The sequence below is a fragment of the Uloborus diversus genome, chromosome 1, assembly GCF_026930045.1.
Source record: "Uloborus diversus isolate 005 chromosome 1, Udiv.v.3.1, whole genome shotgun sequence".
Taxonomy (NCBI): Eukaryota; Metazoa; Arthropoda; class Arachnida; order Araneae; family Uloboridae; genus Uloborus; species Uloborus diversus.
The window spans coordinates 93,546,952-93,572,794 of NC_072731.1; the positions used below are offsets into that span (position 1 = coordinate 93,546,952).

General features: G+C 33.6%; 1 protein-coding gene across 1 annotated transcript in view; it reads right to left on the reverse strand.

Moving 5' to 3' along the window:
- Positions 1-25,843, reverse strand: part of LOC129231103 (DNA-directed RNA polymerase III subunit RPC1-like) — a 135,831-nt gene that overhangs the window by 40,807 nt on the left and 69,181 nt on the right. Inside the window, exons 17-19 of the mRNA XM_054865353.1 lie at positions 18,117-18,244; positions 7,377-7,527; positions 5,399-5,563 (exon numbers count right to left, since the gene is read on the reverse strand). Of these exons, the coding sequence (XP_054721328.1) occupies positions 5,399-5,563; positions 7,377-7,527; positions 18,117-18,244 (444 nt within the window). The remainder of the gene's footprint in view (positions 1-5,398; positions 5,564-7,376; positions 7,528-18,116; positions 18,245-25,843) is intronic.

The window sequence follows — 25,843 nt, forward strand, 5'->3', positions numbered from 1 at the left end:
ATAATATACTTTTTAAGTTTCTTAGCAATGTATTCAACTTGCACCCAATCTCCTGTAGATATTGTACTTCTTGTACATAAGCTTAGTGGAATGGAAGTTTGATCAGACTGGTTTTCAATTTATTTAGTCAGCTCTGGCTTTGCCTAGTGGTTGCAGGGCATGACTCATATTAGGCGGCAGGCAAATGATAATTTCATTATTGATAGCATGCTTTACAGTTTCATATATCAGTTGGCTTGCATGTCTTTTCAGATGCCTTGCAAAAGGTTTGAACAATTCGTCAAAGATTGTCTTCCATCCAACCAGATTTAGTGCAACCATAAGCAACTCCATAACATAAGGATTTCAGAATATAAAACTTTCGAGAAAAGGAACAACTTACTTCAGAAAAAAACTTTTAATGAGAAAAAAAATGTTAATTCCGCAGTCTATGTCATTAAGCCTAATAGCATACCCATTCCACCCACTTCAAGTTTTTTAATATATCTCTTAAAATGTATGGAATTTTTCTTTTCTGATTTTTTCAGTTGACAAAGGAGACTTCCTTAAATGAAAATAACAGTAATAGATTGCTATCTAAATTCAAACAAAACCCTGAAAACAAAGTTTCAAACATATCAGTTACAGTTTTGATTTTTACAATGTAACTTTCAAGAACGCTGCCATTAAACTGACTGTTTCCATTTTGTTTTTTCTTGAACCAAGATAAATTCAAATAATTATAAATAAGATGAGTATTTTTATTTTTTTTAAATTTGGATTTTTTCCCCTGTAACTCAAAGATTAATAAATTACCCATTTCACCTCACCTGACCCTACTGGTTTAGTACACCATAAAAAAAAAAAGTACTGAGTGGTCTAAAAATGGGCTACCGACCACCATTGGTAGCCCGTTTTTAGAACACGCTGTTTTTGATACTTGAAAGTTCTGACTTAATATAATGACTTAAATTGACTTGCTGTAAGGCACTGTGGGGAGGAAGGGGACTCCAGAACTAGAAAAAGGGAAATAATTTCAAATTTAGCATTTGAAATTTCTTACCAAATTCAGTAACTGAATTTCTACTTGTGTTTTACCACCAAATCTGGTATTAAGTTGCAGCTGTGCATTAGTGAAGAATTTGCTGATGTTTTGCTGCAAAGGTTGTGGGATATAACCTACATTCCTGACAGTGTAAGCGATGTTTTTGGCGGATTGATTTTATTGGGAATTTACTTTCTTGTGATTAACAGTGGAATACTTTCTGCGTAGTTGGTCCAGCATCCCGAATCAACTACTAAATAGTCAAACTTCAATATCCCAACACGTCAGTCCATTTGAAATATCTCCAGTGGCGCCGACTCCATGGAGCTTGAGGGGGCCCAAGCCCCCTCAAAAATATTTTTGAGGGGGCAGAGCCCCCCCAATAAATCAAGAAAATTATAAGTTACATTATGCTTTCTAAACTCATAAATTTATCTTTTATTTTCCTTGTTTGAAGATAGTTTACCTTGTAAAATATATTCAATAATGAGTTAAAACAAATAATTATTACGGTTGTGTAAGCAGGTTAACTGAAAATGAGTGGTGCGGATGATGATAGTGTTACAGTGCTGCGAGTACTGTAAAAATTTGTCCCAGTGCGCGAACTTACGGGTCAAGTCTGTTGCCGGTGGGCAGCGCTGCGGCGCGCTCACCTAAGTGTTGCTGATCTGGAAAAATATATATATGAGAGTTTGATTTGTATATAAAATGGGAGGCGTGATAGTTTTAAATACTTTTGGGAATCGTGTTTAAAAGAAAACCTTCACAAAATGATGATCCTTCCCTTCCTCGGAATCGACGTGTACCAAAGAAGTATGAAAACAATGAAGGCAGCTTACCGCACACTTTCAAAATCCCAAAGGAAAACATTTGACTCGCGCTACTTATGCGAAATAGCTATAACACGATTTTTTCTCCAGTATTCAGACCTAACGCGAATTCCTCACCGCAACACGAAAATTCTCGGAAGGGAATCGTGGTGTGTTCGTATCAGCTTTGTTATTGGCTACTAAAAAATTTTTTTTCATGAATGGATCTTTATCCTTTTAGCATCGCTGAGAGTAGAAGTTCCCTTTTCATTTTAAATGCGAAAGTTAATGAAATATAATGACACCTAAGAGCGCTGTTTCATCTAAAGTTTGTGAAGATAAAAAGAGAAAGTTTCATGACAATTAAAGAAAAGCTAGAGCTTCTTGAAAAGCTGATGGTCAACTAAAAAATGCGTTGAAGGTAGCACGAGAATTAGGTATGAGTGATTCTTCCGTACATACAATTACAAGTCAAGAAAAGGAAATCCGTAAAAATTCACCGACTAGTGTCTTGCAAAAATTTATGAAAATGGAAACTGCTCATGTATTGTGTACGAATATCATTAATTGATCGACTGTACAGTACAACTAAAGATGCATTTGCTTTTCTTACTATATACTGTGTCTACCGTATACCGGTTTATTTTTTCTTTCTTTCCCATTAATCATTGATTTTGTACATAGTAGCAGTATTTTATGTTGAATAAAACGTTTTTTTTAAATACAAGTAAACATTCAGTTCTTTATGTAAGAGACAGTAATGTACAGTTAGTTAAGAGATGGTTTTTAACAGTTTGAGGGGGGGGGGTGTTCACAAGTGTCTAAAATAATTGGGTACGTTTATAAAAAAAATGTACACATACCCTTTTCCACAACGCGAAAATTCGACCTACGCGAGAGGTCTTGGAATGCATCCCTCGCGTAAGACGGGAGTTGACTGTACTACAAGGCAATATACATTGAGGTTTGTAAAATAGTGCAATTTAGCATTATTGGGCGATTTACATCAACTGGACGCACACAGGTCATTGCAGTTGAACAAGAGTGCTTGCTTTTATTAAACAGAGGTGAAAGAGAAGAGAACATTTTGAAAAATCAACTGAGTTTTTCAAAAATGACCTAGACATTGAGAGACTGCGTTTACACTTGAATATGTTAGCCGATATCACTAATGTAAAGACAACTGGTCTTAAAAAGCATGCGTAAAATAAATTTCCTTTTTACAAAAATACTGTGTGTGTTTGTATTTATTTCTTCCGTTTTTCGAAGCCAAAAAATATGTGTCGGGCTTGTCGAGTTTTCGAGGTTCTAATGTTGATTATATGATTTTTAAAAAACTTTAAAACTCACTATTTTTCATCTCAAATTTAGAAAATTTCCTGCGGCATGCCCCCTTTCCCCCGATATTTTTTAAGTCGGTGTCTCTGGCAGTGCCCTTCAATGCAAGTCAAGCGCCTTACCTTTTCCATGCCTAGCTACGGCACTGCATGACTCCCCATAAAATAGAACAAAAAAATGTCTCTTACTAAGACAAGTGACATGATCTAGTTGAACCAGAAAAATTTGTATACCAATTTTTGGATTTTTTTACTTTGAAAACGCCATGCCACATACTGTTTGTTTTTAAATTATACACACCAGAAAATATGTAAATTGGCATTTTCAAGGCACAACAATCGACCTTTATTTGGGGGGGGAACCTCCATGGGATTACATAACCCCTAAACCCCCGGTGATGACTGGGCCAGCCCCCCCCCCCCAATGATTTTTGCAAGTCGGCGCCCCTGAATATCTCCAATCCCTACTATTGTGAAGAAAAAGAACAATCGTGGCCGCAAGAGTGCCAAGACTTGCATCATCACTGGATCACCTTACAAAGACGAAGTGGCAAAAAGAGTAGAGCATGCATTGAACAACAGTCGGAAAACTGTGAGCATGGAATCAGTTGCTCGTAAAAAGAGAAAACATATAAAATCTTCAAGTCAACAAGTCAAAGAGGAACTCCCAACGACAGTAGTCAGACTCGAAAGGAGACCACACCGATCTTCCTACCGATGACAACGACAAGGATGACAAGTTGGTGGTTCTTGTTTTTGATAAACCTGATGATGGCAATGTAATATGCATATTTTAGGACAGATTTTTTTCAGATGACATTGCAGAGGAAGTGTGGATTCTCTGCTGAAAGGCTAGACATCCGAGTGTGTGATGGAAAAAAAAGGTGTACTACATTTGTAATTTCTGCAACTAAAAAATGCAGTAAATGATTTTTATTTTTCATAAAAATATTTAAGATGATATTTAATAAAAAATTTAATTAAAATTTCATGCTTTTTATTTTTTTTTAAGAGATAAAAAAGTTTTCCCTCAAGTGGCCCGTTTTTGGACCACATCTTGAAAAATCTGATTTTGCCTTTTTATGTAATCATGAAGTTTTAAAACACTTAAAACTGGTGTAATGGTTTTTGAACGCTAAGATCACTATCATGAATGTTTTTAAGAGTCATTGGCACTAAAACTATCCCTTTAGTGTCAACAGGTAAATCATTAGATAGAAAATGAAAGTAGTGGCCCGTTTTTGAACCATTTCCTTTAAACAAGCAATGAAAAAACATTCACCAATGGTGCCCTTTGTTTAGTACTTTCATCTACCACCAAGAAAATTACCTAATACTCTGCAGAATTGAGGTATTTTATTTACTTTGGTGGCATTTTTGTCAGTTCAACTTCATTAAAAACCAGGAGAGGTTAAAAAAAACGAGCTGATGTGGGCATCACATGACTTCCTTTTACTCCAATTTAATGTCATTTTGCCATTATTGGCAATTTTAATGTGATTCAATTGTTTAGTCTCTAAATATCACCAACAGTGGCCAAATTGAAACCAAATTAAAAAAAAAAAGAAAAAAAAAAAGAAAAGAAAAAAAAATCGCCAAATTTGTCGCCAAGTTGGCGACAAGACTGGCGATATATTGCCAAGTGTCCGACAAATTATAACACAAATTGAGTTTACATCGAAATTAACAATGATTTCCACCTAAAAAACTGCAAAAGACCCCCTTAGGAACATCCAAATGCAACCAAAAGAGAAGGTGCACAATGAGACCCCACTAGGAGTCTACGTACCAAATTTCAACTTTCTAGTACATACGTTTTTGAGTTATGCGAGATACATACACACATATGCACATACAAGGTACATACGGACGTCATGAGAAAATTCATTGTAATTAACTCGGGAGTCGTCAAAATGGATATTTCGGGTGTCAGTACGTTCCTACGCATACATCCACATGTGATAGGGTCGCAAAAAAAACTCAACATTCATTCGGGGTTGAGAAAAATGGAAATTAAGGCCAATTTTTGAGTGAACATTTTTTCGCGAATACAATACTTCCTTTTTTGTAAAAGGAAGTAAAAAGTCTGCATTTCTAACAAATGTGGGGTAATGAAATAATAATAATACAATCATAGGCAAAGATAAACATATTTTGCAGGGGCAAAACGAAGCATGAATTATTGCTGTAATATCAAGTCTCGAGAAGAGGTACATTTCAAACCATACCAAGATAGTAAGAAGCGAGTCTGGCAAGACGAAGCATAGCATTTGCAGCATAACTCTTCCCATAATCTCGAAGAAGGATATAAAAAATCGTTGTTTTCGATCCGGAACCCAGAGTTGATTTGTTCATGGTGCCGGCGAGTAGCTCACTGTTTCTGATATTGACAACTAAAGTGAAATAACACAATTTATACTTCACTGAATTCCAAGAAAATATTTGTAATCATATTGGTAAGAGAACCACATAAGCAGTTTTAAAAAAAGCTATCTAACTTTATTAGAATTAAACAAAAGTTCATAATATTTAAATTTTACAAGTTATGATTCTTAGACATCTAACAAAAATAGGCAATTGATTTTGAGATTTAAATGAAAAAAACAACATAAATAAAGCACAAATTCTCAAAAAAAACAGGCCACAAGGGAGCCTTTCCTCAGTGCAAAAATGCTCAACACAGAACAAAATAGTAGTGAGAAAAATGTTTTATTGTGGCCTTCAAATAGCTATATGTTGTATTTTCTCGAAAATGTGCTTTATTTACCTTGTTTTTTCATTTTAGCACAAAGCCTATTTGAGGCAGGAGAAGCAGAGGGAGGTAAGGGGACTATTTAAGTGTGTAAGTGGATTATTTAAGGATGTAAGTTTCAAGTAAATTGCGTTTTAAGTTCAGATCCTAAGTAGGTTTCCATTTAAAAAAAATTCTAAATCATGCTGTACATCAGCACCCACTAAGGCTACTAGTACTATTTCTCACCCCAAAGCAGAGGAGAGGTTAATCTACCATTTATACAGGTTATCTTCAAATTTTTAATTTTGTCACTTACATTCCTTTGCTTCTCACTGCCTCATTTGATCATTTTTCTTTTCACATCATTTGTGGCTGTGGGGGATGTATGCAAAGTGTTGTAAGGGGATTTTTTAAAGCTCTGTTCTAGCGAAACCCGTTTAAAGTTCAGATTCTAGTTTGACTTCCATTGAAAAAACTTTCCACATCCTGCTATATAGCAGCATCTACCAGGTACACTAAAAATTCCTGGAGCAATTCGAAATCTGTTACGTAGAGAAAAATGCAAAAGTGAAAGAAATAATGTCTGATTCAAGCTCAATCTCCTTGCACCACATTTCACATAAATATGATTATCAAAGTAGTTAGTTCTAAGTAAGCAGATCAAACACCATAAAGACCTAAATCTGGCGAATGGGCGGTAATTTACTGAATATACCATAAAGACCTACTTTTCATACAAATCACATTTGGCACTACAGTAAAGTTACAGTAGCCTAGTGTAACACACAACTATACGCATATCAATTGCACTTTGCACATTAAAATTTAATCAATACTACAAAGAGTAAATGCAGTACAACTGTTTAGAGAGTTAATTGAAATCATAATTTAACAATATTTACTACAATACTTTTATGTCGTCACCTCAGAGCAACATTAAGATAGTTTAGTGTTATTACTGGGATTAGACGACTTACTGTTGATCTGAGGCGACAATCTGTTGATACTTTTCAAATATTTTAAAGGAATAAGACAAATTATGCATGATGATTTTTACTTTTATTAACATTATCAATACTCTGAGGATTGGTAATGATGTGACCGAATGATTGAGCTCCAAAGCAAACTCCAGTAGTTATAAAGCATAAAACCAACATTAAAAAGCATAAATTTATAAATGTGTACTGTTCATTCAAACACAGCCAAAACTAGTATCAAATGTAATTTTAAATTTTTTAATATTTCCTTTAAACTTATCTATTTATTTATTCACTATTATTTATACATATTTTTAATATTCATACAATGCGGGGGAAAAACCTTTCTTTTTCAATAAGCTTGAGAAGCTTGCTTAAAAAATCAAAATTCTAAATATATACATTTGCAAATTATAAATTAAGCTAAAAATGCACATTTTCAGCAATGTACAAGTAAAGTTATCAAACTTTTAGGCTTGAAGTTATTCTACTTACAAGTATCATTAGGACAGAGTTCTTCTTTCCCAATGTATGGAGATTTAGATTTTCCTTTTGCAGCCTTTCTGAGATTTATGAGCACATTGCATTTTTTGTTTGGCTTTAGAATCAGGCTGAATATCTGTTTGCCAGTCCAAAGTACATATGGCTAAATAAAAGAAAAAATAAAATTTTGAAACTAATAACAGTTATTTATTTTTTAAAACTTTTTAAAACTTTAAAAAAGCTATAGATATTTTGTAGCAGTTTCTCTTCAGAACGCCTCAACCTCTTAAAGGCGAAAATTCATGATATCCCTATAACATTCAACAGTTAAGAGACAACTTGGGGATGTAATATAATAGGCCTCCACATGGTGCGGTCTGGATAAAATCAACCAATCTATCGCAGAGCTGTCGCTGCTTGCTTGCGTTGAGCAAGCTTTTATACATGAAGTTGAAGGACAGTGAAGAAATTCTTCAGTGACTGGCCACGACTGTCTTGGTGCTCACTTGTTTAAAATCGGACTTAGTAACTCTCCTAACTCTGTTTTATGTAATCCAAGACCTATGAACTAGGAACATTTGGATATAGGGACACTAGACAACTTGGACACCAGATAATTTTAGTTCTGTTCTTCATCTGGAAGATTGTAGACCTATGGCTTAATTGCCAAAAACAGTGGCAGCTGTAGGGGATAGGCAAGGGGAGAAATTGCCCTCCTTCCTTTCAGAGACCTCTTGCAATCCCCCCCCCCCTTTCCATCGAGGAAAACACTAAGTTCCATCAGGGAACTTCAAAAAATGACAATGCAAAAAACTTAATTGCTAAAAAATTGCTCTTTCAATCACATGTTCGTTCTTGCTGAAATTCGTTATTTGCTTCTTCCAAAAAAAGAAGGTTTTTCAGAAATTTCCTGAGCAGTTGTCTACTAATACCATCCTCTCGTCGGGAGCTCTGGGGTATTTCGCAATAGGGTGGGTTAAAAAACATTTTTTTTTTATTTCGATGATGGGTACTGCAGAAAAGGTGCCATTGGTAAAGCAAAGTGCACATAAAAAATTTGAATTTTTTTGCACAATTTCTTGATCTGCCGCAATTGGGTTGAAGTTTCGATCAAATGCTCTTTTTCCATGTTTTTAGCCAAAATTAGTAAAAATAGTTATGTTTCTACTTTCAATGATAAAATGCCGGGAAAAGGTGCCACTGGTGGCACTTAACTCTCATAAAAATTTTGAGTTGCGTGGTTTGTTCTTTCCTTCGCCGCAAATTAGTAGAAATTTTAGCAATTTTCAATTTTTTTAACGTTTTCAATAAATTTTTTCAAAAAGTAAAAATTTTGTTTTCGCCATATTTCTCATCATAAATGTAAAGTTTTATCACACGTGATACACTTTTAGATGCGTGATGTGTTATAAATTAACTACTTATTGCGTATAATTTTTTTAATTTGAAATTATCTTTTAGAAAACTTAGTGCAGCTCTCTGCTTGATTTGCGTTCAAAATCAACGGGAGTAACGCAGAATTTGTTCTTAATCACTGATAAATCTTTTAAAGTAAAAACAAAGTTACTATGTCTTAACTGAAAACAGTCAAGTGAAACAGCACTCCCGTAAGAACATGAAAAAGAAAAAAAAAAACAACGGTGGGTGTCATTGCCGGTGTTAAGAAAAAAAAGAAGAAAATAAGGAACTGCAACATTTGGTGTACATTTTTCATATGAACGAACCCCAGTCTGACATCTGATAAATATGAAAGAAAAAGTACTAAACCTAAGGACTTTCTGGCCCAATCAAACCCAAGCTGATGGCATGTGAAAACTTACTTATGATAATCATTTTAGGTTACCTCTGTACTGTATTTCTACATTGGCAAAAGAAAAGGAAAATACTGAAAATTTGAGCACAGACCAAAAACACATAATTGAGGCTTGTGCAACTGCTTCAACTGGACTGTGCTCTCCAGAGTTTCAGGATAGCCAACATAGGCTAGGTGGCTCACAGCTGCCTACAGAACTTTTTGCTTGCACTTTAGTACCTCGAAACTCAAAGAAGCCTTACGATGTCTCGGATTGTTCGTAATATGAATTATTTTGCCCGCATGATTAGCCGAAATAAATGACCTGAGTAAGCAAAGGGATCAAAAAAAGTAAATAACATAGCCATCCTAAGAATTCACATCAATTCTACCACAGCAATGGAAACTGACGAAAACCAAGGTATCAAAACAATGTGATGAATTTTAATTGAATAAATAGATAGTAATTAAAAGAAGATACAAGGATCAAGAAATTCAATTGTTTAAGGTTCCAAAAATTAAAATTAAGGTAAACAGAATATGATGAAATGTTTGGTTTGGTTCTAAACCAATGTCAGTCAACCTCAAATCACAAAATGTCATTCCCTACAAGAAACTGAAATAAGCATAGTATCTGAAACAATTTTAGAATCTCAAGTCTAGGCCAGTTGTATAGCAAATAGAAATACTACTAAAATAGCATGGAATTTGCAGATGGTCATGGAGGAAGAAATGCTTTCATTGCAGCAAAACTGAAACAGAAGTAAAAGCGCTAAAATGCAGAAATTCAACTCGATAGAAGCTTTTATTACCTAAAACGGTGAAGATAAAAACTCTCTGTTGGAAGTATGGGCAGAAATTTTCTGTACATCCACACCATCTTTAGTTCTTTGTTGGGTTCTGTGCTGTTTGACCTTAATTTTGAACACAGTTGAACAAAATTTTCGAATAGCGCATTTCAAATTTGAAATTTTATACGCAATAAGTAGTTCATTTATAACACATCACGCATATAAAAATGCATCACATGTGATAAAATTATACACTCATGGCAGAGAAATATGGCGAAAACAAAACTTTTACTATTTGAGAAAATTTATTGAAAACGTTAAAAAAACTGAAAATTGCCAAAACTTCTACTCATTTCCGGCGAAGGAAAGAACTATACTACACACCTCAAAATTTTTATAACAGTTAAGTGCCACCAGTGGCACCTTTTCCGTGCATTTTATCATTGAAAATAGAAACATACTATTTTTACTAATTTTGGCTAAAAACATGAAAAAAGAGCATTTGGTCAAAACTTCAACCCAATTGTGGCAGATCAAGAAATTGTGCAAAAAAATTGAAATTTTTTATGTGCACTTTGCTATACCAATGGGACCTTTCCCGCACTACCCATCATCGAAATTTTAAAAAAAAGTTATTTTTCGACTCACCCTATTGCATAACAATCGTTGGTTGTGGGTATTGCTGTGTCATGAAGAAATGGAGAGAGAGAGTGCGAAAACAAAATAACTCCCCACAGGTAAAAAGGGTCGGTTGTCCCCTGCTGATGTTTGTCTTTGATCTAATGTCGCCTGTGCATCAGAAACTGTAAAACACCCGCGAGGCGAGTGAGGGGAGTTGATAACACCATGTGTTCTTAGAATTGGGTCTGATGAGGCTGATTTTAAGCGGGAACTTGAGGGGCCTGCTTGTATTGAATGAAAGGCGTTTTCGTCCACAGAAATGTTTTCCTGTCATATTTCAGCATGATAAGATGTTCTTCAGTGTTCAGTCATCAAAAAGGTAAGAGATTAGGCTTTGTTTTTCAGTTTGTTATTTAATTCAAGATGAGAGTGCCTATGCTTTTTCCTTTTAAAATACATGTGAGTAAAAAAGTAGCAAGTCGTAACATTGTTTAGTCGTTATAATTAATATAGTGAAGCACCGTTTATACGTTTTTGAAGGGACTGTATGAAAAAAAAAGTGTACAAATGAAAAAAACCTATAATAGGTTAAGGTTAAGGTGTATTAGACTCTGCAGGGACCAATTTAAAAAACATATAATTGATAAAAATGTATAAAAGAGAAACGCATAAAAGGTGCTTCACTGTAATCGTCACATTACGACATACCATTATCTGATTTTTTAAATGTTAAATGACAGACACAGAATGTAATTGCTGTCGAGACATTAAAAATTGTAGGTAACAGATTTCAGTACTATCAACTGAATTCAAATAATTTGATGATTTGTGTCGATGTCGTTGAATGTTTTCATCTTTTAAAATACAATCAAGTAGGGGCGCACAGAGGGGGAGAGTACGAACAGAGGGGTATTTGAGCCAAAAAGCTGGTCAAAAGTCGAAAATGCAAGCTTCACTGCGTAGTTTTGACCTTAAATGTCAAAAGAGATAGATAAGTTTGACATTATGTGGCAGTGTTCTTTCTTCCCTGAGACTAACCAGTCAAATTTACCAGCAGTCAGAACTCTTTCGAGATACGGCTGTCGTTGCTTGCGGCATCACAATGTCTCAAAGTAACTTCATTGTATTATTTTCGCGTTAGAAGTAATTCTATTGAAGTAATTTACGGGGTTGAACAAGGTTTGTGTACTATTATTCATCAGTTTTTATTTAGTTTAAAGCACTTTTTTTTTGTTACTGCGGGTCCTCAAACCTCACATTTTTTTTTCTTGCAGTTCTTTATGTAAGGAAAGGTATTTAAACATGTTGTACTCATTTGCACTAATTGTAAATTATACTTTGTGATACTTTGAAATGTCTATTTTGACAATCTGAACGAAAAGTTTGCCCGATTTTGTACAAAAAAATAATAATGCCATAAATATATCAGATAAGGGTTTTTATTTATTTTTCTTCTTTTGGTTATTTTTAGGTTTGCAGGCTTCAGTTACACCTATGACTCGAAAGCAACTACATGAGATAATTCGAAGTATAGAAAGGTCCTTTGATTGAAAGTTTTAGGGAATTAGTAAAACAAATAGCTGAAATTACAAATTGCTCTTTCGAAAAATAGTCGGAACCGAGAAACACCATTAAATGTTTTCTAATTGTTTTTGTTTACAAGCATAAATGGACAACATGTAATAATATGGAAAGCCGTTTTCTGGAAAACCACTAAGAATGGTTAAGTGAATTGGTTATTTTCACCAGCAACATCAGTTCCAGCTCTTGTACCAGAAAGGAGACTATACTTGCTTGCAACTTAAGTTGACTATGACGTCACGCGGAAGAAAAAACGAGTTAACAGATAAAACGTCACACTTACTAGCGAATAAGAGGAGGTCCCCACTTGTCAATCAGTTGCTATTGGCTGGCATGTTTCATTCAAGTGGATAAAATGCTCTGCGCTGCTTCGCAGGTAAAATTGAAAATATTTAACGATTGACAGAAATTATGACAAAAAAATGTTACGTATGCATGGGTTTAACTAACTGATCCGATTTCTAAAGCGAAGAGGGTAATTTCACCTGAATATCGTACAAGGCGCTAGGAACTACTTCCTTCGCTTGGCCGCAGCTCATTTCTCCATTGTCAAGTAAGCTTGCAGTCGAGTATTGTAAGGAACTTGGATAATTAAGAAAAAGATCAGAGCAGTAAAAAACACAGGAAAAATGTTTAGTCCAGTTAGTAAACACATTGAACCTTGCAAAAAATTGGACAGATATATATACATATATATATATATAAAGGGTGTCCCAAAATCAACGCAAGATTTGAATTTGCCACAATTTTTGCTGTAAATTGTTCGCAGCCACGAAAAAGAACAAGTTGACAGTAGGGCTCGACCGATGGCATTTTTTGGCTGATGGGCCGATGCCGATTGTTGGCCGATTGTTCAAGGATGGCCGATGGCCGATTGTTTTCCTCCAAATGGCCGATTGCCGATGGTCGATGGCCGATGCTGTTGGCCGATGGCAAAAAAAAAAATTTAAAAAAAAATAAAATCTAACAGAAATAAATTGATAAGATTGTCAGGGATTTAAAGGATTATTGATTCATTTCACTTTACTTCCTTTCTACGAATAAGGAATTGTAAACCCCCCCCCCAAAAAAAAAAATCAGATTTCGACCTAAATTTTTATTTTACGATCATCCAATTTAAACTTCAGAAGTTTTTTCTGCGCATATGTACATGCATATGTACCTAAGAACATATAGATGATCGAAATATCCATTTTGAAAGTCTCCTTAGTTAATTATCGCAAATTCTCTTGTGATGTTTTCATGCGCGTAAACTTACGTCACTCAAAAACGTTATGAAATAGTAAGTTGAAAACTCATACATAGGTAGTATGATCTAAAAGTTCGAGGACAAGTTGCATAAAAATTTACCGTGAATCTATCTACAAAATAGTCACCTTGAACGACTATGCACTTCTGACACCGTTCGTATAGCTTTTAGAAGGACTCCTGGAAGACATTTATCGCAACCCTGTAAGGCCTCTTTCGCTGCTGTTTTGACTTCATCGTGGGGAAGAAGGCGACTATCGTGTTGAGGATGCACGGTTCGATTGGTCAATACTCTGATATGACAAACCAATAACATCACGTTTCGTCGGACTTAGCTCCGTGTGATTTTTACCTGTTCCCAGCAAAAAAAAAAAAACATTTGCATGGACGCCGCTTTCTTCCGTCAGAAGAAGATAAAGCTGCATCACAGAATGTAGCGAAAAATTGCTTCCAGGAGTTTTTCCAAAAGTTTTATGAACACTGGCAGAAGTACATAGTCCCTCAAGATGACCTTTTGTAGGTAGATGTGCTTCGGTAATGTGAACTATTCTAGGTAAAGTTTTATAAGGTTTTGTCCCTCGAACTTTTGGATCGTACTACGTACTATCTGTATAGGGTGTAATTATGCTTCTCCTTTTTTGTCTACTGTATGATGGAAGACAAAGAACAACAGCCAAAAAAAAAAAAAAAAATGGAGGGGAAACAAAGAGACAGTCTTAACCAATTGATTTTTTTTTTAAATTGAACATATAACTAAGATTTCAGTATTATTGTAATAATGTTTGGATTTAGGTAAACTAAACATAGTTAAAAAGCATTAAATTATGTTGTTTAATCATTCAAAAAAAAAAAAAAAAACTATGAAACCGTCAACAAAGTACGCTATTAAAGTGGAAAGATTGCACGTAGACATTTTTTAGTCATCAAGTTAAACAAAAAAGGTAACAGATAAATTATAATATTAAATCATAATAGGAATATTTTTATACTTATTTAAAATTTATGAGTAGAAAAGTTGTCATTTTTCATAAAATATATAACAGTGACATAAATTTTGCGGAAAAAGGAAATAGCCATGAAATGAGCGAGGTTCTTAAAACGCAGGTACAATAAACAAACTTAATATTTACACCAAGTTAATAACTGAATACATATATATACTACTTGATTTGATGTTTGCACACGTAATATTGAACAATTTGATTGATTAATCTTTTATGAAGCACTACAATCACGTTCAAATTAAATTTTTCAATTTAACAATAATTTTCTGAAATTTAAAAAATTGCATAGTAGAAAATCCTTGAAAATTTTCTATAACATATTATTAAGCATGTGATGAAAACGAAAATAACTTATTCATTGATTTTATATAAATACATAAAAATAGTTACAACAGAAAAAAAATCGATCGCTATTAATGATGCAGAAAAGGTGGCGCATTACAAAATATGGGTAAAACAAGTATAAAAAATACGCAAAATGACATTTCTTGACCAAAATAAAAAATCGCTAAATATTTAAGAAATGCTTGAAACGACGAGGGTGGATTAGGGGGTCACCCTCTGATTTTGGAGTAACTCACAATGTTAAACTTCGGCCCCAATTTAATTTTTTTAGTTCAAAACCGCTACCACCAACGCCTCGGAAGAGTTTATGAATCTACTTCAGCACTTCCGAAGAAAAAATTCAAAATCCCTTTGTTTTCCGAATTATGTCACCATTCAAAACGTCTTTAATCAATTTCTAATTAATGCTCTAAATTCTTCCTAAACAATAGATAAAACTTGAAAAAAAAAATCTCTAATTTTATGAATGGTGTTAGTTTTAAACAACTCGGAAGTACAACTTTAGTTTAATTTCAGAAATTGAGGGAATGGGAGGAGGAGCACGCAAGTGTTCTCAGAAATACAAAAAATAGTCGTAAAAAATAGAGTTCAAAATAATCATAAACATTAAGCAGAAAAACCCTTTTAAAACTTGCACCCGAGCTTGTTTTGACGTGCAGTGGCGGATTTAAAATATAGCAAATGTTACAATTGCACGAGAGGACCCATAACCATAGATGCATCGTAGGAGTTACAAAAATGCTTATGATAAATGTTTTACAACTTCTGTGATAGAGAAATAGGGCCCCAAAATGTATTTCGACGGGCCTCAAACTTGTAACTCCGCCGAAGCGATACAGAAAAGACTGCATTACTGTGATTTATATTAAAAATATCGAAAAATTAAAAATTACAGTCGGTTCAACGGGAATCTAATAAAATTACCGAAAAACCGGTTTCGCCATCTCATATTTGTTTCCATAGTCTCCAATTCGGCAATATATCACCAAATGATCGTCAGTCTGAGACGCTATATTAGTTTTGCATTGAAATAAGTAATTAATAGCCACGAAAAATCAGTTAATAGGCTTTTTAGAACACCCGATCGAAAACAAAAAGGGAAAGTCACAACTGGAACGTGCGCACTTCCCACAGGCGAAAATTTAGCCTTCTACAGCTTACCATATTTTAGTTATGACTTATGAGAGATACATACGTACATCCAGCCGCAAGAAACAAACGCACTAATTAACGTGTTTGGTATCTGAATGCAGTATTAAAAACTCTCTCTTTCAGGGGTGACTAAAATAGAAATTCAGACTGAAATTTAAGTAAACAATTTTGTTTGAAAACAATAACTCCCTTTACTTTGCATTAAAAAGTAAAACGAAGGTCTTTTTTTTTTTTTCAAAAACATCGGCCAATTCCATCGGCTTTTCGATGTTTTTAAGGCCGATGGGCCGATGTTTCCTGCAAGTTAGCATCGGTCGCCGATGCCGATGCATCGGTCGAGTCCTAGTTGACAGCTGGGAGTTTAGGGTTAGTAAAAATGGAGTGTTATGCTATTATACAGCCAGCGAAACAATTCAATCACTGCATGAGGAATTTCCTATTCGTGTACTCTCTTGTTTCGGTGATACGAATTGTACCCTAGATCGTGTGATTTTACATCATTAGACTTCTTTCTATGGGGTTATTTGAAGTCAAACATCTATGTCAACAATCCCACAAAAACCCGCGCATTACCTAATTGCGATATGGAGTGCCAATAACAGTAAACTGCTTGACCCGCCCAAACTTTCATTATTTTTCAAATAATTGTTCGATAATGAAAATGCATTATAGAATCCAAAACGCTCCATTTGTAATAACCCTAGACCCTCAGCTGCCAAATTGTTCTTTTTTCAAGATTGCCCACAATTTATTGTAAAAATGGCGGCAAATTCAAATCTTGCGTTAATTTTGGGACACCCTTTATATATATATATATATATATATATATATATATATATATATACATACATGTTTTTTTTTTAATTTGCACATTTTGTTGTTAACATGGAAAAACCAAGTTATCTAACACAAAAGACCCCAGGAAAAGTTTTGGGTGACAATAAACAAAAAAAAAAAGCACGACTTTTTTGGTTTTCTTTTCTTAAAATATCTCAGAAATGGTTAATCTAAGCAAAAAATCTCTAAAGTTAAGTTTAAAGAAAATTAAATGTTCTGCAATTTTCATTAGTCAGGGTGAGGGAGCGCCCTGATCTCTCTGCCCTCTCCCAAATACCAATTCCAAATGGACCAAAATCTCGTTTTTAGGACTTCATTTTTTTTAAGTGAGCAACTGAACTCTTTCTCCATAAAAATATTGCCGATCGGCAAAAATTGCATTTTCAAAGCCACAATTTCGAAATTTTTTGTCGGGGAGATCCCTCAATTCCCCAAACTTTACGTACATTACGCTCACTGCTCACAACTAAGTTTTTGTTGTTAAGTTTCTTTCTTTGCATGTGTTCTGTACAATACACATTTCTCTAGATTTTCCGTCAAATTCAGATTTCTTGCCAAATCCTGATTCTCAGACTGATTACAATATATCTTTTGAACTCACGACTTTAGTGACTCTTTGCAAAAGTCTAATTACATGTTTTTCATTTTAAACTTGATTTTTTGAACATGTAAAGCTCTGTTATTCTTAGCTTTGTGTAGCTCTGATATTCTTACTGGAAATAAAGCTTCCATAGGTTTTATCACTTTGTTTAGTTTAAATTATTATTTTTTACTTTTAATTTTTTTGGGGATGTAGGCTATGAATACAAAATTGATATTCGAGTTGTTAGACGCAAGAATAATTGTTTTCTTACTATGGAAATTTGGGAAAGGGGGATTAGGAATCTTGTAAAATACATTTTGTCTATGCCCCCCCCCCCTCGGTCAAGCTTGCCCACCTGTTGGGAATTTCCTAGTGCCACCACTGGCCAAACCCCAGATCCTATTACTTCTCACTGCAATGTTTATCATATTTGACAAATGGTAAGTACAAATACAAATCTGTTATTGTCATATTCAACAAAATCATTCACACATAAGCATTCTATCAAAGCAAGGGTCCAGCTTAAAATAATGAAACAATTAGATCATTAAGGCAGGGGTGCCCAGCATTAGGAGGTCATAGTGAAAACTGCACCATTAAAAGTTTTAGGGGGGTTTCAGGTATATTTTTTACTTTTTGGGGGGCTCCTCATGGTACTAGGGAGGGTGTGCACCATTGCTCTTGAGGGCAGAACTCCCTGATTAAAGATACCAAAAATACTGCACTATGTATAGAGCAATGAATAGCAAAAAATAGTGAAGAGGTAAATATAAGGAATTAATTTGAAAAGGACCTTACTTTCATCATGGCTGGAGGAGGTAAATCAATTCGCATTAACAGGTCTTCATTGGACAATATACTAGAAATCATCTGCTGGGCTTCTGCTTTTGTAAAAAATGTATCCTTTTGCGTCAATAGAAAAGCACCTGAGAATAAATAGACATTATAGATAATTTTTTCTTTCTTTACAAAAGTAAACAATTTTTTAAAATAATTTTAAAATCAAGAGTAAAATAGTTTGGATATTTTCTGTATTTTTGACATTTCTTCAATGAACTAATGAAAGGGCTTTTTCAAGCTTTAGCAAGTTATAATTTGCAAACATTAACTTCCAATTTTTCATATATGGAATTAATTCAAAAGTACTTGATGAGTGGTACAATAGTAGTTTACACCCTTTAATCTTAAGTTCTACCCAGGGACGTAACTAGGTCATTTTCGAACAAGGGCAAGACCTCGTTTCGGCACCCCCCCCCCATACAAAACAAAGCAAAAAAAAATTATATATAATTATTATTATTATAATACAAGTGAAGAATATTGAAAAACCAAACCAAAAGCCCATAGATGCGCAACGCAGCAAAACTAAACAGCCAAGTAAATATATAAAATATACAAGTTTTAAACAATTTTTAAGAATAATAATGATGAGAAAAAGAAAAATACAAGCAGCAATTAATAGAAAAAGTTGAAAGATTGAACCAAGAGCTCATCAGCCGTGGAGGATTCAATAAGTGATTGGTCAAAAGACCAAAAAATTAAACTACAAACTAAAAAGAGTGTGTTTAAGCTCCAGTATATGCACGACAGAATATCATATTGGACTAAACACACCACATGGTATAAACTGTATACAATAAACAAGAACTTAAACCTAAAATTAAGATCTTAAATAAATCTTAAATTTAATTCTAACTGTCTAATTTCAACGCAAATGGAGCAGAATCACGGAGGAGACGTTTATATTTAAGTCAGTGAGAAGAAAAGGGATCCAAGTGGAAAAATTAAAAATTTGGAGATAACCAGTACACATAGTAGGTGAACCCCTCCTCTGTCTTGGGACAAGAGATAGTACTAGTAGCCCTGGTAGGTGCTGCTGTACAGCATGATTTAGAAGAAAAAAAATCAATGAAAGCCTACCTAGGCTATACGCGTTTTACTCAAAACTTAAAAATTTCCACTTGCATCCCTTTGCTTCTCAGTGCCTCATATGAGCCAAAGATGAATTTTACACAAAATGCATTTGCAATTTATACATGTCTTGTAATGTAACTTTTCATTACACCGTGATGAAGTACTCTTCAACTAGTAGAACAAATAGACAAATAACATTCTATTTGGTATCATTTTTGAACCTTTTCACAAAAGGAAGCCATATTTGAATTAGGCAGTGATAAAGGAGTCCGCTGTCTATAATGCCATAAGCCTTACAAATGGGACTTTTACGTAATTATAAGTTTTTATATACGTAGCTTTATCACTGAATTGCTTTTTTAAAAATAGCGATAGGGGGTAAAAATCTTTACATACGAAGTTATTCAAGGAAAAATATTTTTGTATTTCCACAAGAGAGTAATTCACAACTTGTTGCAATATTGCTTTAAAAAAATAAATTAAAAATTATAACTTCAATAAAACAAAGAATTTCAGTTATTTATTTTTCAGTATTTTAATATACTACTATGAAGAAATGCGCAAGAAAAATAACAATATTGAACTACAAAAGAGCAACATATCGCAATAATGCATGAAATAATTTTAAATCCAATAAAAAATATAGTAGGTTGTTTGCTTTTGCAACACATTTTAAATTTTTGCAATCTGTACAGTTAAATATTAATTATTACAAGAGCTAATTTTTATAAAGGACGCACGTCCCCCAACTCTGGGATATAGTATACATCTGAGAAACAGTTAATAGAAAAACAGAAACCTAATGTGCTTGAGATCAAAACTCTTTCTGTTAACCTTTTTTTTTAAAAAAAAAAAAAAAACATGTCTTAAAAATGTTAAATATTATATGTTTTCAGTGCGCTTCCGTTCAGGTTATTTTCATTTATAGTACAATTTCATTTTTCCGAACTAGTGGGGACCAAAGGCAATCTGGATAACGAAAATCCGGGTAATTTGTAAAACACATTCATAAATAAGTAGGCTCATGTTTTATAACAACAAAAAACGCTTTAACAAAATTACATAGGATTGTTACTCGCAAACACTTAATCATTTATAGTTCAGCTGCTGTGTTGTAGGAATGACACTCCAAATATGCCATGTTGTTTATTAGATGACTATAATTTATTGCACGTCCTTTGCAGGAGTTGTGTATTTAATCAAAATAAAGAGCAAATATTTGGTACATTGACAGTTTCGTTCCGGCTATCAGAATTTAGAATTATATCATTTCAGTGACTATATTTTTTAACTTTACAAATTTGATCTGGATAAGCCGGAGATCTGGTTAAACGGGAGCAAGACAAACGAGGTTCAACTGTAATTATAAATATGCATCAAAAGTACCAAAGAAAAATTCAAGTTTAGAGCCGTAAAAAATAGCTGATTTCTGACACATTGATTGACGTTGATGATTTAAGCATATTTAAAATATTGTGTGGGTGGAAAAAATATATTGAAACTAAGTTGAAAATTTATCGTTTTAGTTCAATTTATCCTCAAATTAACCCTAGTATTTTCTAAAGAAAAATTGGCAGCTTCCCGAACTTTAAATTGAATCTCCATTATTATAGTGCGAGATTTTTTTCCCAAGAATGAGAAAAATTATAAAATTCAACAACTTTGTATTACATCATTCAGATTACGTAAACAATGCCTTACCTACTCTCCTAACGTCTTTAGCATTTAACCATGGTGATAAATAAAATTAAGATTGTTAGGGGCCTCTTTTTCGTGGTCTTTCGCTCTCTTTCTGAATTCAGCTTCAGATAGTTTTTCGACATATCTTAAAATTGATTTAAAAGTATACAAGATGAGCAAAAAAATCTTGAGAACGAAGTAAAAAGCAGAAAAAAAAGTTCGTGGTACGAGCTAGAGAAGATCTTTAGAGAATGGTTCTGTTGGATAAAGATAGTGGCTCCAATTCCTAATAAGCCATAGCCATGGGCTACGGCCAAGGGAACAGTGTAACGATTTTCTCTTAGGCTCTTGGGGTGGGGTAGACAAGTTCTCGTCATTGTAAAAGCTGAGAGGAAGACATCATGTTGACAGCTTTATGACGTTTAATTGTAGAAAAAGGACATTTGAGCATTTCCGCTGTTTTGTATCGGTGTGTACTTCCCACAGTTTAGCTTCCATATTCCTCCTCCGAGAGGAAAATTCTTAGATTAAATTTAAGCATTTATTTAGTCAGTTTAGCGCCCCCAAAATCTGGCGCCCGGAGCACGAGCCACGTCTGCCCCCCTCTAGTTACGTCCCTGGTTCTACCTTGAAAAATATACAGTGGCTCCCAAAAGTGTTCGTACACCTACGACTTTCAATGAAATTGGCCATTATCCATTGGTTAGAATTAATATTTTGGAATAATTATTTTATTATAAGATCTATGCTCTATTTTTAACAAAACAACATGAAAATTTTTAATAAAACATTTAAACATAATTTTTAAAAAATCAAAAACCAAAAATCGCCGGAAATTTTATCTCACAAAAGTCTTCGTACACTTTGAAAAAATGTCAAAAAATTGGTAAATAATCTAACTTTTTACAAAGTTTTTATTTAGTAGAATATCATGCAGTATCAACAACAGCTTTTAAATGCCAGGGAATAAATTTCATTGTTTTCTCTTTCTTTTTTTATGCAATTTCTGAGTAAGTGTTCAGCCGCTCTTCGAGTCTTACTGTTTCTAGTTCGTTTTTCGTTTCAATGGTGTATTTTCGTAATCTAGCCGCCAGATATCTCCAAATATGTTCCATTAGGATTAAATCTGGCGATTGAGGAGATATTTCTAAGTTTAAGGACAATTTTTGAGGCACCAAACGCAAACGTGTACTTCTTATCGTTATATTGATAAAAAATAAAGTTGTTTCCGATTACAAAATTTTGGGCTAATAGTTTAAAATTGTTTTTTAAAATATTTAAATAAACAGCATAATTCATTATTTCTTCTAAAAATTCTAAATTTCCAAGTCCTGATGCAGTTATGCACCCTCACACAAGAACACCTTCACTGTCCTGATTAACTGATCCAACTAAGTTCTTAAGATTAAATTCCTCATTTTTTCTTCTATTGACAGATATACAACAATTTAACCCAAAATATTAAATTTATTTTCATCTATAAGTAAGACGTTGTTCCAAAACGTTTTGAGCTTATTTATTATTGATTTTACGACGGATAGCGTAAGCTTACTGTTTTTCGCACGAACAAGAAAATTTCTGCGTGAAGAGGTCCCCTTTAATCCAGCTAATCTGAGAACTTGGCGAACAATTTTAGGTGAAAATTAAACATAAAATGTTTCATTCAATTCTGCAGAAACTTTTTCAGCACTCAAATGTGTATTTTTCATAATTTTTTTTAACTGTAAACCTCCGATCACGCTTTGTTAAGTTTGCCAGTTGACCTTTTCTTACCTTGTTTTCGATCCGATTCTTGTATTTAAATCATTTTATCAAGCACTTCACTATAGAATGGTATAAATTAACTAATTTAGAGACATTTTAACACTAGAAAGACGGAAGCGGTCATTTTGACCGCAAACGATTTTCAAATGCTCATATTTGCTGCGTTTAATTTTCAAACTCTTTTTCCTTCATTGACTTTTCCTAACTATTTATTAAGATTTTACAACAGTAATTTTTTTCCTTTTAGGATTATTATTATAGTCGCTATAAATGTTTATACCTAGAAAGACTGACTACGGTCATTTTGACCGCTAAGTGAACCTTTCTTTATGCATCCGTTTTCTTCTTTTTTCGCTTATCAGTTGTGTGTACTATGGACTATTGTTAGTTGTCAGGGTGAGTAATGTTCTTTTGAGCTTGAGTAGTACCTGCTGGTAAGGTTTAATTCTTTGAGCTGTTAGGAAAATGCGAAACACCTGCTGGTTGCATGGTTTCAGTTTTCTGCTATCTGCACAGGGGGCAAAGTTGGGAAAGGTAAATTTGAAAAGCATGTGACTGGACACGTGAAATTACTTTGGGTCTAAAAAGAAGTAAATATAAACAGGTAAATTACAAAAATGTTTGCTGGAATTGTTTTGTGCACCAAAACATGTGCTTTGCTTGAAGCATTGATGTTTATTTTCTTCGGTGATAATGAAGTGCTCAGTCACATAATTATCTTCATGATGTCGAGATGAGCCGTTGACAAGCAAAACTTATAGGAACATTAACTCCTGAAACTGTTGCAGATTTGTATCTAAAAAAGATTATGGTTTGAATGAACAGTCTGACTTATCTGAAGAGAAATATATTTCTAGCGATGAGAATAGTTTGCTTTCATGAGATTATTGCAAATATTTTTCGGAGCCTAGATTTGCAGAAAAGGATTGTTCTTCTGAGTTAGAATGAGAAGAAACCTCGCTAATAAAAACTAATGCTCAAAATTTAAAAAGTAGTGAAAGAAAGAGTAAAAAGGGTCCGATGCCGAAAAAAAGGAGAAAATTTCAAAAACAGAACTCCTATTTCTTCAATTTCCGCCAAGTCATCCCCACTGATCAATTTTGCTGCATATAAATAAGTACCTCAGGAAAAAGATTAAAATAGTGTGAAATTAAATTATGCGAAACTAAAACTACGAGCATTTGTTCTAACTTCCAAACAAAAAATTGTTAATGACTAATATACAGGTGACGTGATAACATAAGTATTTCGAAATACTGTAAAAGATAGTAATGTACGGTATCTTGCGATATTAAGATATTTTTTAAATCAAACACATGCATGGTTGATTATAGTACTTGTTAGTTATTACATGCTAAGAAAATTTCCTCTTTTTTGTACAAATTTCCTCTTTCTCAATGCCAATTGTGTAAAGCATGTGTATTTCACTTGATCGAACGTAAAATAAAAAAAAGCTATCTGAGACTTATTTGCAGACTATATTAGGATTAAATTGTTAAATTAAGCTTTGATATTATGAAACAAATCTATTCTATGACTGAAAATCCCAAAAAGAGGAAATTTCTATTATTTTAAGTATGGCGGTCAAAGTGACCGCTGCTCGTCTTTCTAGGTATACGCAAAACGCCGTCTTTCTAGTGTTAAACCAATTTATGTCTACTGTGATGAGAAAAATCAAATTTCGAATCATGTTTGTTGTTTTCTACGCATACCTGCTATTTAAAAATAATAAGCAGAATATTAGGGAATAAATAAACAAAAAATTAAAGGCAAATGACATTACAGTGTCATTACAATGCAAAAACAATAAAAAAACCACATATGATAATTCTAATCATGAGTTTATTCGAAAATACTTCAGTGTACGATGACTTTTGTGGCGTATTTTTTCTGTGTCCCTTCGTTTTTTAACAAATTTCAAAAATAAAATCTGGCAATATTTTGAAAAAAACTGCTGGGTTTTATTCAGAATGGCATAGGAATGATGTGAAAAAAAATTGGACTTCATACTCGAATTCCGTTTTGCGTTATTTTGGTTTTACTATAAAATTTCAAGGTGTATGAACACTTTTGGGAGCCACTGTATTTCAAAAAGAAAAAAGAAGAAGGTTTACAAGTATACTGTGTCACAATGCAATTTATTTTAGGTCATTGTAGAACGAAATAAATTCCAGCTAGCATGAACCAAGAGGTCAGAAAATCAATTGAAACAAATCCCTAAGAGTTATATATCATTGGAAAGCTTATAACCCCTACAGCAAGAATCTAGTGCTGCATTTTTTTTCAGGTTTAATTAGGGGAGGAAGAGATGGTAAAATGTCGATTTTTTGTGTTTTTTAGCAAGTAAAATTATTATTTTCGTACCTTTTTACTAAAAGTCCACGGTTGGCAACATGTAGACAGGGTTGGAATGGGTCCTGAAAAAGGTGCATACCAATCGGGGGGGGGGGGGGGGGGGGGGGAGTATAGACAATCATTTTAGGGGAGAGGATGGCTAATGGGCATTATATGGAGGAGTGACAAATTAGATTAAAACAAAATACATTTTCAGAAATAAGGTACACCAATTTTTTAAAGTGATTAACGAAGTTTGAATTAAAAGTGTTTCAAGTATTAAAAATGGAAAAAAAAGAATTTTTTCCAGTATTTTGTTTCTACTCAAATTTATCACCATTTGATTTGTTTGCGAACTCAACTATTTCTAACACAGTCATTTAGATCCTCAATGGTAGTTCTTTTCCTCATAAGAAAATGTGCAATATCAAGATGGCATCTCTTTTTATCAGTTTTCATACCAATTGCACTGAAATAAGTTGAGAGAAAGATCATTACAAAAATTAAAATTGTAGATAAAGTTTGAAGATAAATAGTGATGTATTCGTCATTTGATTAAGCGGTTTAATTTTCTTTCAAAAATAGGGTGTTAAGGGGCTGTAAGACTTAACTAAACTTTTCAAAATTTTAATTCTGAAAACAGTTTGCGATGATTCTTGATGATGTTAGGCAGGGAAAGGGAATTTCAGAGGCTCTTATCCTAAATTCTTTTGAAACAAGTCTTTTAAATCATGATTTTTGACCATCTTTGCTAGTGTCAAGGAGATAGATTTGTGATCTCTTCCCCAAGCACTTTTTGATATTGAAACTCCAAAAACAAGATTGTAGAGAAT